This window comes from Pleurodeles waltl, chromosome 11, assembly GCF_031143425.1.
Source record: "Pleurodeles waltl isolate 20211129_DDA chromosome 11, aPleWal1.hap1.20221129, whole genome shotgun sequence".
Lineage (NCBI taxonomy): Eukaryota > Metazoa > Chordata > Amphibia > Caudata > Salamandridae > Pleurodeles > Pleurodeles waltl.
The window spans coordinates 534,416,308-534,428,835 of NC_090450.1; the positions used below are offsets into that span (position 1 = coordinate 534,416,308).

The 12,528-nt window shown below is 43.0% G+C and overlaps 1 protein-coding gene across 2 annotated transcripts in view; it reads right to left on the reverse strand.

Annotated features, from left to right (window-relative positions):
• Positions 1-1,939: 1,939 nt before the first annotated feature.
• Positions 1,940-12,528, reverse strand: part of LOC138266637 (odorant receptor 131-2-like) — a 222,475-nt gene continuing 211,886 nt past the window's right edge. The window contains exons 1-2 of one of the 2 annotated variants that reach the window (XM_069215453.1): positions 4,278-4,842; positions 1,940-3,479 (exon numbers count right to left, since the gene is read on the reverse strand). In XM_069215453.1, coding sequence (XP_069071554.1) covers positions 2,522-3,479; positions 4,278-4,396 — 1,077 coding nt within the window. In that variant the 5' untranslated portion in view covers positions 4,397-4,842 and the 3' untranslated portion in view covers positions 1,940-2,521. Of the gene's footprint in view, positions 3,480-4,277; positions 4,843-12,528 lie in introns of those variants that run through there. The other variant, XM_069215454.1, reaches the window with a different exon arrangement.

Sequence of the window (12,528 nt, forward strand, 5' to 3'; positions counted from 1 at the left end):
GGGCCAGCTGCTGGTACATGTATTGCTGCTTCTACATAGCCCTGATACCCTGGTGGCAGTGTTGGGATGTCAGGGGTATTATTCATCGAGGAGTTCTTGGGCCTGCTGTTGTCTCCCTGAAGATGAGTGTCAACATCCAATGCCCTCCAGACTGCACCCATCAACCAAAAATGCAGTTAGGAGCATGATTATGTTTTCAAGAATAATTTGTGCAGATGGACCATAACTGTTGAGAGATGCTGAGGAAAGAAGGTAGGACTGGGAAGAAATGCAATAATTATGAGAAATGACGAGACTGCAGGCCGATGCTGGCACTGTGAACAGATGCCAAATTGTGTATGGGATACTGTGATAATGGCAAAATGCAAGAGTTGGGGGTAATAAAGGAATTGCTAAGAGAAGGCAGCAGAGCAATTTTGTAGAGATGAATGTGCGATGGAAAGAGAAGGGGGCTGTGAACAAATAAATGTTAAGAGATGATTTTGGTGTGGACATATAAGGAGCTGTGGAAAACATAAAGGAGCACTAGAAAGAAGGACCATTGTAGGAAAATGCAGAAGCTGGGGAGAGTTGGAGCAGTGCAAAGGGGCAGGGTCTTCAGGCAGATGTTACAGTGAAAAGATGTAGGGCTTCTGGAGAAGTGACTAGATATTATGGAGAGATGTTTTGGTATGTGGAGGGAAGTGACAATAAGGAGATGCAGGGGCTGCTGTTGGGAAATAGGATAGTGAAGAGCTGCTGTCGAGAGATTGAGCAGTGAACAGACGCAGGGGCTGTGGTGATAGTGAAAAGAAACAGAAGCTACGGTGAAATGAAGTAGGATCAGGACACTAGTCCCAGCAGGTATGGTAACTATTATTCCAACATTGCACACATCTGAAGAGTTCACGTTGGCATCGCCCAAGAGGAGCAACTGGACCACTTACTGGCTTCTTAAAGGTGATCTGTTAGGCATCAAAGAGCAACTTCCTTTTAAGAGAGTATACCCACCTTCTTGTGCGCCTCAACCTGTGCCAAGGAGTCCAGCTATCATTAGTGCAGGAGGGGCGCTGGAACCAACCCTCAGCAATATGAGAGACCCAGTGCATTGCAATAATCATACCCAACCAGTGGTAGGGATGCCAATTTCCTTGCGTGCAATAGGACCGATGGCACCGTAGTTACTCTACTGGAGTCAAGACCCATTAGAAAGTAGGACTTTGTTAATGTTAAAAAGCTGTGGGCCTGATTCTAACTTTGGAGGACGGTGTTAAACCGTCCCAAAAGTGGCGGATATACCACCTACCGTATTACGAGTCCATTATATCCTATGGAACTCGTAATACGGTAGGTGGTATATCCGCCACTTTTGGGACGGTTTAACACCGTCCTCCAAAGTTAGAATCAGGCCCTGTGTGTCTTCTTTTTAGTTCTACAACATCTGTCTTTCTATTTTTTTTCAAGTGATCAAGTACATACAACACATTATTCAACTTTCATGAAGAGCCAAATAAGGCTTGGTTCCATAATACCCCAAACTCTTTAAAATCCTCGCTCAATTTCCCTCCATTATCTTTAAAGGCCTTCCCACTCTCCTCTCTTGTAAAGTAGAGCAACAAAAAGGGGTTCCGCAAGTTGCTTTACGCTCCCCGTTTAGAATTCAATAGGCTCCCTCCACAACTGTTTGGAGCCACTTCAATCAACAAAACATAGGGTCTTAAGTCACATCATCTACAAATTTATCCTTGCTGTGTACCTTAAATAGGTCATAAACTGCACAGAAACAAAGATCTCTTTACCCAAGTCTTTCTTCTTGGCGTGATTAAAACTTGGCATTCCATAATGTTCCTTTGTTTGTTGATGGCTGCTTGGGTTTTTGAGAGCTGTTGTGGTAGCATTCCCAGGATTGCCTCTTTAACAGAAATTACCAGGGATCATGAAATGTAGCTCCTGGCTGGCTCACAAGTGCAGACAGTGTATTGATGGCCATCGAAACCCATAGTATAGTATACTGCATGTGTGTCGACGAACCTCTCAGTCTTTTCCAATTTCTGGCTTTTGCCATCTTTGCTCTGAGCACCAAATTGGCTATTAGATCCTACTGTATCGTCTTTAAATGAATAATAAAGTTTTATTTTAATGTAACCCACTTATTAACAGAAGGGAATCAGCCTCTTTGTGACATTCAGAATCACATTGTGCAAGGTTACAATCAAATAACAGTTCTTCATGTACTCAGATTTCCTATGGACAGAAGGGTCCGGTTTAATTCTTTACTATCACACATTTTTATTTTTTGTAGAAAAACAGGAGGAATAAATACCAATATAAACCATATTCAAAAATCCAAAATGTACAGTGTTACTCATAGTGTTGCTCATGGAATACTGTAATGAGTATAGTAACGAGTCAGAGTCTGGCAGAGAATGAAGCATAAGCATAAACATTTTAGACAACCACGGAGCAGCCATTTTAGTTTTCGTTTCAGATCAGAGTAAGATATTCCGCCATTTAGTCTCAGCCTTTGTTTCAAAGGACAAAATCATTCAAGTGAATGTCCTGGTGAAGGTTGCAGCTCCACATTACTGCTGGTTGCTTGTGGAGAGCAACAGCAGATTCTGTACATGGTTAACAGTTTACACTGAAGCTCTTTGCAGCGGAGACCATAGACAATGGGGCTGAAGCACTGAGCAAAAGAGAAAATGATGAAGTTCGCTAAATTTAGTGCCCAGAGTTTAGGGTTCCTGCCAATGCCGATAACAATTAAGGTGGGGATGATATGTAGCGTGATCTGTAATCCGTGGATGACAATGGTATTTCTGGCTGCCTTGTTTGCACTGTTCAAATGACCAGCGTGCTTTGCTTCTCTGTAAATGAGGACATAGCTAATTGCCATGAGGATCACCAGAAGCACAATAAAAACAACCCCAGCAATTCTGGCAGGGATGCTATTCAAGCTTGATGGGCAAGATGGATCCAACTGCACTATTTCTTCTGGAGAAGTGCTTATTGACTCATAGATTAATGAGACCACAGGGTCCAGCAAGGCAAGAATCCATAAACAAACCATCATTTTGAATTTAACCATGTAAACTATTGACAAATGCTTCAAAGGCCAACATATGGCTATGCACGCATTAAGGGACATCAGAGTCAGTGTCAGCAGTAGTCCCCTTCCAACTACTATTTGCACTGCAAATATAGTCCAACATGCGAGTCTCGGAGCATTGACCTGCAGGGCTCGGATGCCACTGAACACAGCTCCAAAACCAAAGAATAAGGTCAAGAAGACAAGATGGTGGGACAGAAGGAAATACCGCACTTCCTTTCTCAGGTCAGCGCTCCGCCGCACAGTCCCGATTATAAGCACACTAAACGCAGTGCAGATTATAAAATCGAGCACGCTAAAGCAAGCCTTTATTGTCTCCATTAACTGCTCATAGTTGGATGTATTGTATGGATGGGCAGATGAGTTCATGGCCTTCAACAGTAATATCAACCTAAGAAAAAGAAAACAAATCTGTTAGCATTTGTCATTTATATACAGTGTCACAGTCCGAGGACTATTGACAGCATTTATATTTTGTATACATTCTGATATTAAATAATTATAGGTGTAGAAAGGTAATAAAGAAATATACAAGTGAGGGCAGTAAGAGTTATAGATCAAGATATTTAAAATATTTCTGTGTCAACGTTTTTGTTCAATTTCTTTTTCTGTTCCCTTGTATTTAGGCAATATTTAAGCAACGCGGTTACCCAGTGATCATCCGTGCATAACTGAAGGTCTTTCAATCGATTGCCAGTGTTTGCGGAGACCAGTCAGATGTGATATCAAAACAAATGGGCAGACTGTGGTCATACAGGACAAATAACTAACCATGGTTCGTCCCTAAACATAACATGGCTCCCAGGTCAGTTGAGGAGATAGTTTAACCAAGTGAGTTCATCATTCATGTACGGTAAATGTTGGTCATCTGTTAAGGTTTTTCTCTCTTGACCAACCGTTGACTACATAAAGTAAATGTGGAAGAGTACACAGAAACACCTGACGTCGATCAGAGATTAGGGACAGGAGCACAGAAGGAGTTTGAATAGAGCTTAGAAGGAGGGATGAGAGTGCAGGTTCTGAGTGGACCACTACTTAATAGACCATAAATACTGTAATAAATGAATGCAACTGGATAAGTCTGGCCTAACCCGGTTACACCTCTTTTGTATTCTTGATGATCCTCATCGGTCTTAACTCGTATTGCAATGTATTATGCTTCGAAAATACAATAAAACTGTTTACCTACGTCTTGTAAACTGCATTTGAGCAACGCCTTGCCAAATTCACAGGACTTTCTTTCAGAATCCTCAGGCTTTTCGGTAATTCATGCACTGAAACATTCAGAAAATGTATAATGGACAGCATATAAAAAACAAAATACAGATTGACCTATATCAACAGGCAGAGTTTCTAACTAGCACACATGAAGTAATCCACCATATTCAGCCGAAATTTACAATCTCTCTGGATATGCCTATGCACAAAAGATCATGATAAAAGCATGAAGGCTTTGAGAACTAACTTTGGAAACTATGGATACTAATATGGTACTGAAGGGACTGAATTCATGGACAAATAAAGATGCTCAAGATTATCCCCTGGAGTCCAAAGCAAGAGAGCTACAGGATTTGATCCTGCTGGTAGCTCAGTTAACCAGAGCTCATAGTCCTACATATACGTGCAGGGGACTACAGCCCACTCTGTAGGATGATGAAAGTCTTCCCAAGGTCTTTAAGATGTGTCATTTGTTTCATTCTGACAACCACCCAATATTAGAGGGATTTTAGTAAAGAGAAAATGTCCTGAATGTTCACTTCAGGAATTCACAAAACTCTTCGAAATTGCACCTAGAAACCGTCACTAACAGCAGCTTTCCTGGCATAATTCTAGAAAAATGGTGAATTAAATTTTCGTATGAAGATTATATATGTGTATTTATCAAAAAGAAAATGAGCCAATGCCTGCTTACTTTTTCCACAGGAAAAATATTTATCACTTTGGAGAAATTCCTACAACTACATTCCTCGCCCCATCAATTTTAAGGAGGTTCCTTTTAATATCCCAAGATTGATCTACATGTGCCACTGACAAGGGTGTTCAAATTTTGCAGGATAACTTGTATGTATGGGTTGGTGTGTATATAGTCCAGAACTAGCTGGGGAGCAATAGAAAGATGATTGGAACTGATTCAAGATCATGTACTTCAAGGAGGGCTTACACATTTGAATTATATCACTATTCAGATGTCCATTACTGAAATGTATGTTTTTATAGGGAAAGGGAGATTAAATGAATTGCATGATGTTTTGACAATGTCTGAAGCTGGAATTGGTGCTCAGGCTCACAGGGTCAAACTCACATGTTTAGTCACCTCAGCACATCTTCTCAAACTAGAACTCACACCTCATGGTGCAATACTACAAAATCAAGCAGAAATTCATATTTACTGCAAACAACAAGGTAGTATACCTGATCAAGTTTACCACTGGCAGTTATTAGGTGGGGGACCCATTCTGTGAGTTGTATAAGCAAGCACTCTCCATTAGAACGATTACGTGAAATACAGAATGGCCAGAATCATGGTGGAGCAATTTTCTGGACTCAGCTACAACATGTAGGGGCTAAAGATAGCTACACTCAAAAGGTAGTTTTTAGGTGAAGATATCCCACAAATATTTATTCACTAAAGTCAATATACGGAGCCATGATTTGAATAGACATCAAACCTTCAAAGTATCCATCATGACTTTAAACATTCAAATTGTAGTGCTACAGAAACAGCCTGCAAAAATGGCCCTGGTACTCCCAAAGTGGATGTACTAGGCCCCAGCACTTCTGGCCTTGAAGATGTAATGATTCAACATGTGGCTGATTCCACACCAGCCTTATCTGCTAGCCATAGGCATTAGCTGAGCATGCAAAGGGATGGTCCTCAGGCCAACCAGATCCACAGAAAAGTCAGCTTAATTCAAATACTACTACTGCTACTACTACTACTAATAATAATAATAATCCATTCATACACCACTTCGGCTCTTTCTAAGTGCCAGATGGTACCATTACTTGATGTACCAACCATGGAAAGCTGAGTCTATCTTTCCAAGATTTAAACTCATGGCTTTCAAATTACTACATATGTAATGAGTATTATCCCACTGACCCATCAATAATATTTGAGTGGCACTACCACATAAATATTGGCCTGCCAAAGACTCATGCTGGGTATGGCACTAACTTCAGCATCCACCATGTACCTCACAGAGGCACCAGGCAAAACTGTGACTAATTATGTTAATTCCTACTGGATTTTCAGAAATATCAGACAGACAGGTGATGGCTCTTCCCAAGCAACAGTGACCTTTAACAAAGCCTAGCCTGACGTAGGTGCCACTAAAAAACTTCAAAAAACTTTCCTTTTCAAGACTTTATTGGATGTCTTACCAGCTCTGATCTGCTCAACCAGCACCAACCAGATGCGAACCTCTCACTCTGTGGAGCCACCACCTCTCCCATTCCTCTGGATGATTTCATGAAATCAGCCCACCCTTTTCAGAAGTTGTTGCAGAGAGCACAAAACTTTGGAGTGATCTTAGACAAAGATCTTTAATTTGCTGCACCTAAAAATGCTCCCACGAAGAACACATCACCATTTTCATCAGTGCTGATTGCAACGCCTAATTTAAGCCAGTGGTTGCAGTTGCTCACCTGTACTCATGTTTGGGTACTGGCACCTATGTTTCTTCAACAGACTTGGGTCCATAGCAGGAGGAAAAAAAACACTAAAGTGGGAAAGAAGGAGGAACAGGAAGACGTGAAAACACTGATAAAGGGAGAGGGCTGGGAAAAGGATCTCCAAGACTGAGATAAAGAGGCAGGAAGTGTGGAGTGTTAGATTAAAGAGACATGAGGTAAGATCAAGACAAAAAGGCCATGGTATTCAGCACCACCAAATACAATAGCATGAGCTGAGGGCTTCTGAACAAATCATTGGGCTTGGTACTTATTCTTTTACAAATTAGGCACTGGCCAGTTGCAATCACCAAACAGAATCATAATAGAAGTCATCATAGTTATCTTCCAGCAAACAATTTCAATTCCTTCTAAATAGATCTCTCTTATCTACAGAAATCTCAGAAGCATGCCACAGGTGTCGTTTTTTACCTATAACCCCACAGTCACATAACACCAAATACTGAAACATTAGCCCATATTTATACTTTTTTAGCGATGCATTTGTGCCGCTTTTTGACAAAATTGTATTTTGTACGTTTGCGCCGCTTTTGCGTCAAAAATGGCACAAATGCTGCGCTAAAAAAGTATAAATATGGGGCTTTATGCCTGGCTCTTGTGAAAATCAAAGCTCAAACACCATAAGACACATCACTGACATACACCTGGATGGCAATCCATTTCCCACTCTACTAACCATCCATACACCTCAGGCTGACATCCCTTAAGGTACCGGCCATCCAATCAGCCAGATAGTAAACATCAGATTGTTTCATGTCCAAGGCTTCAATCTTCTACCACATATTAGACTGTACATTACCTACTCAGGTTTCTCAGAGGGCTAAATTCACCATGTAAGTTCAACTTAGACCTAGAAGTGGTTCCTGCCCTTCTCAGAAAACACAGCTAATTAATTTGGTCTCATAATCTCATCAACCTCATCTTGCAGAAATTGGGTCTTATTCACAAACTGCATTTTTTAGTTAATTAGTAGTACAATAATAGTGCTACTAACGTACCGCAAAATGCTATTCACTGGTCTAAACCGCCGCCTCAACAATTTTTCATGTGTAGAGATCTTTGCCCCGACTGCAGAGATCTCAGCACCTGTAGGTATATGTTTTACTAGTAAATGTGGTAGAGGCAGGTGGAGTGGCTGGAAAGTGGGGAATATTTACAAATAAATGGGAGGGGTTTAATGATAACTATGGAGGTATTACGGGATGGCTAGGCAGGGCTTTAGGGAGCGAAATGCGCCCACCTACAAAAAACAAGCTGATTCCTTTCACAAACTGCTCTTCAATAATTACTTTAGACGGAAAGACCCAAAACATTTGTAAATGTGCTCCAAGTAAAGTTAATTTTTTGAAATAATAGTTGCATGAATTCAAATTCTATAATTAGCTTTTAGTAGTTTTTAAAACATAATGAAATATAGAAGTTTACTTTTGGTAGATGTTTTAAATTAATCTTTGAAAAATAATTTTAGTTCATTTTAATATCATTAAATTCATTTAACATTTATGATAGTGTTGTAGCATTTTTTGTGCTACTTTTAAAATGAATATGAAAAATTAATTTATATCAACATTTATCATAAAAAAAGTGAACTTTTTTCCTTCAAAACATTTTATAGATTTTCCAATTTTTTACTGTAGGGAGATCTCTACCAAGAAAACGGAGGTCTCTGTCAAGTGTGTGGAAAGTCAAATACAGTTGTAAAGTAACTACTAGTGGTACCTTTACAGTCATATATGATGTTTATGTGTTTTTACTGAATCTACCCTGTGTTTTGTAGGTGCAGACAGGTAAGTTTTCACTTTTAAGTAACTTTACATTTGTAAATAGCAAATAGTCAAAAGTAGTAAAGTTACTCAATAGTGTCAGGCTAAACTTACACATAAAGATTTACTCACCTGCAACTTTACATTTGTGAATAGCCCCCAGATTGTCTAGGACTATCCTCCATTCTCACTCTCAGATGGCATCATAGGATTATTGTAGGTCACTATCTTCTAAGGCTCCACCATCTTCAATTCATATCAAGGCATCTATAATTAAGTTGGACATAACATTCTACATCATCCTTATATACTTCACTGCCACTTCGACTTGGCATTTAAAACTACTTGCCAAGTGTTAAATTCACATTCTATTATATATAAGTCACCACTAAGGTAGGCCCTAGGTAGCCCATGGGACAGGATGCTATGTAAGTGAAAGGCAGGACATGTACTTGTAAGTTTTACATGTTCTGGTAGTGAAAAACACCCAAAGCTTTATTTCACTATTGTGAAGTCTGCTCCTCTCATAGGCCAGCATTGGAAATTCCCTTATATACTTTTAAGTCGTAATGTCTGATCTGCAAGGATTGGCACTGTATTGTTTGGTATGATTGAATGGTAGTGAGAAATTCTTGCTTACTGGTGAAGTTAGAGTTAACATTACTATTTTGGAAATGCCACTTTCAGAAAGTAGACATTTCTCTGCACTTACTGCTCTCTGTGCCTTGCAGCCTGTCTCCAATCCACGCCTGGCCTGTGCTGGTTGACAGCTCCCCTTGTGCATTCCACCCAGACAGTCATAAACACAGGACACTCAGCTGCATCTGCATACAGATGGGTGTTCCTGGACAGGAAGGGTGGAGGGGCTCTCACTTACATTTCAAAGGGTAGTGGCTTGATTCCACACAAAGGACTGATAACCCCCACATATCTCCTGGCAGACAGGACTAGGTTGAAAGGGGAACTGGTGCACTTCAAAACCACTTTAGAGGGTGACGGGGTACCCGAGGACGAGGCTCCCGAGCCAACCGGGGATGACATTGCCGCCGGATGTGACCTACCTGAGGTTGCTGGCTGGCAAGTTGAGAGTGGACCGACCAGGGAGGAATTTTGCAAAGCGCAGAGAGAGGGTCCCACTCTTGAGGGTTTGAGGCAACAGGGTTCAGCCCATGCAGCAGGTAAAGCTTCTGGGGACCACCTTATCTACTGGGAGAATGATCTCCTCTACAGCGAGCCTAAGGCTCTGGGTACTGGGGCAGCCCTGTGCTGGTTGTCCCCCAGTGTTACCAGGCCTTCCTACTGGGATTGGTTTATGATATACCCCTGGCAGGACATTTAGGGCAAGACAAGACCTTCGTCGGGATTGCCGCCCATTTTTATTGGCCCAGAATGAAGACAGACTCAGATACATTCTTCAGTTCCTGTCTCACCTGTCAAGCCAGTGAGAAGTCAGGGAAAAAGCTGAAAACTCCTCTGTTCCCACTTCCTGTTGTTGGCACGACCTTTGAACGGGTGGGCATCAATGTCATTGGTCCATTGGGCAGCCCAAAGTGACAGGTTCATCATGGTCTTGGTGGACCATGCAACAAGCTACCCAGAAGCAATCCCTCTGAGGACGGTGACTGCTCCTGTGGTGACCAGAACTCTAATGATTATCTTTTTCCGTGGGGTTCCCCAAAGAGATAGTGTCTGACCGAGGCACTAAGTTTATGTCTGTGTACATGAAGTTCATGTGGGATGCATTTGGTGTAACCTATAAGTTCACCACACCCTATCACCCCGAAAACAATGGTCTGGTTGAGAGGTTCAACAAGACCATGAAGAGCATGATTGCAGACCTACCTGAGGCCATGAGGTGAAAGAGGGACGTCCTCCTGTGGTGCCTTATCTTTGCAAACAAGGAGGTGCCACAGAAAGGAGTAGGGTTCAGTCCCATCAAGCTCCTCTATGGCCACCCTATCAGAGGACCTCTGAGACTTGTTAAGGAGGAGTGGGAGAAAACTCCTAGAAACCCTCCCTCCCAGGATGTGGTCAGCTACATGTTAGCCCTCCAGCATCAGAGGCACCGCTTCTGGAAAAAGGCCAAGAGCAACTTCAAGGCTAGCCAGGAGGTAATGAAATGATGGTATGACCAGAAGGCCTCTCTGGTAGAGTTTCAGCCTGGCCAAAAAGTATGGGTCATGGAGCCAGTACAGCCCAGAGCTCTGCAGGACTGTTGAACTGGCCCATAAGAAATCAAGGAGCGTAAGCGAGAGGCCTCTTTCTTAATGGACCTCCAGACCACTAAGAACCCCCTAAAGGTTTCCACATCAACAGATTCAAGCCTCACTTTGAGAGGTCCGAAGTGAGCATGCTCCTTGTGACAGATGAGGGTGTGGAGGAAAAGAGTGCACCTATCCCTGACCTCCATTCTGCACAGGAACACGATGGGTCAGTGGAGAGTGTCAGCCTCTCTGTCACCCTGACCTCAGAGCAGCAAGGTGACTGTTACCAGTTGCTGGGGCAGTTTGCCTTACTGTTCTCACTCACCCCTGGACTCACACATCTGTGCATCCATGACATTGACACAGCAGTCAGTCCCCCTGCAAAGAACAAAATGTATAGGTTGTCAGACAGGGTGAGAGCCAGCATCCAGGAGAAAGTCCTCAAGATGCTCGACTTAAGGGTGATTGTGCCCTCTATCAGTCCCTGTTCCAGCCCTGTGGTGTTGGTAACAAGGGCCGCCCCCTCCAGGTTACAAACCAGATATTTGGTTTTGTGTGAACTACAGGGTCCTCAATTCTGTCACCAAGGCTGATGCACACCCCATCCCCAGAGCCGATGAGCTCATTTACATGCTAGGCGCTGCCAAATTCCTCAGTACCTTTCAGTTAACAGCAGGGTCTGGCAGATCGCCTTGACTGAGGGAGTAAAAGAGAGGTGAGCATTCTCAACCTCTGAGGGCCATTATGAATTCCAGGCAATGTCCTTTGGCTTGAAGAATGCCCCTGTTCCCTTTCAACGGTTGGTTAACAGGCTCCTGGCTGGCAAGGAAGCTTTCTGTGCTGCCTACTTAGACGACATTGCCATCTACAATGCCAGCTGGGAGGAACACCTGCACCACCTCAAAGAGGTGCTTCAGATCCTGCAACAGGCAGGCCGAACAATCAAGGCCAGCAAGTACCAGATTGGGCAGGGTTCTGTGGTGTATGTGGGACACCTGGTAGGTAGTGGAAAGGTGCAGCCCCTCCTGGCCAAGATTGAAACCATTATGGCTGGCAACCACCTAAAACCCAAACTAAAGTGAGGGCCTTCCTAGGCCTCACGGGGTTACCACAGCAGATTCATTAAGGGCTATGGCACCATTGTTGCCCCCTTAACTGAGCTGACTTCTAAGAAGCAGCCCAGGTTGGTGATCTGGACAGAGGCTTGTAAGAAAGCCTTTGTCGCAAGGAAGCCATGTGCACAGCACTTGTGCTCAGAACCCCTGCTTACTAAAAGGAACTCATCCTGCAGACGGATGCTTCAGAGCATGGCATAGGGGCAGTCTCAACACAGCTGAATGAGGGGGGCCTAGACCAACTGGTAGCCTCCATTAGCAGGAGGTTACTTCCACTGGAACAGAGGTGCAGTGACATTGAAAGAGAAGGGTTTGCTGTGGTATGGGCACTGAAGAAGCTGAGACCATACCTGTTTGGGACTCCCTTCCGGGATCCATCACACCACAGGCCCCTCAGATGACTTATGCAAATGAAGGGTGAAAATCCTAAACTCTTGAGGTGGTCCCTCTCCTTACAGGGATTGGACTTTACAGTGGAGCATGATCCTGAGACTGACCATACCAATGCTGATGGTCTCTCCAGATTCTTCCACCTTAGTGAAGAGAGTTCCCAAGGGGTAGGGTACCTCTCTCCATTTTGAGCAGGGGGGGGACACATGTTAAATTCTGACAGCATTAGGGTGGTCTTCCCCCAACTTTATGCCTACCTCCCTCCATTTTTCTGA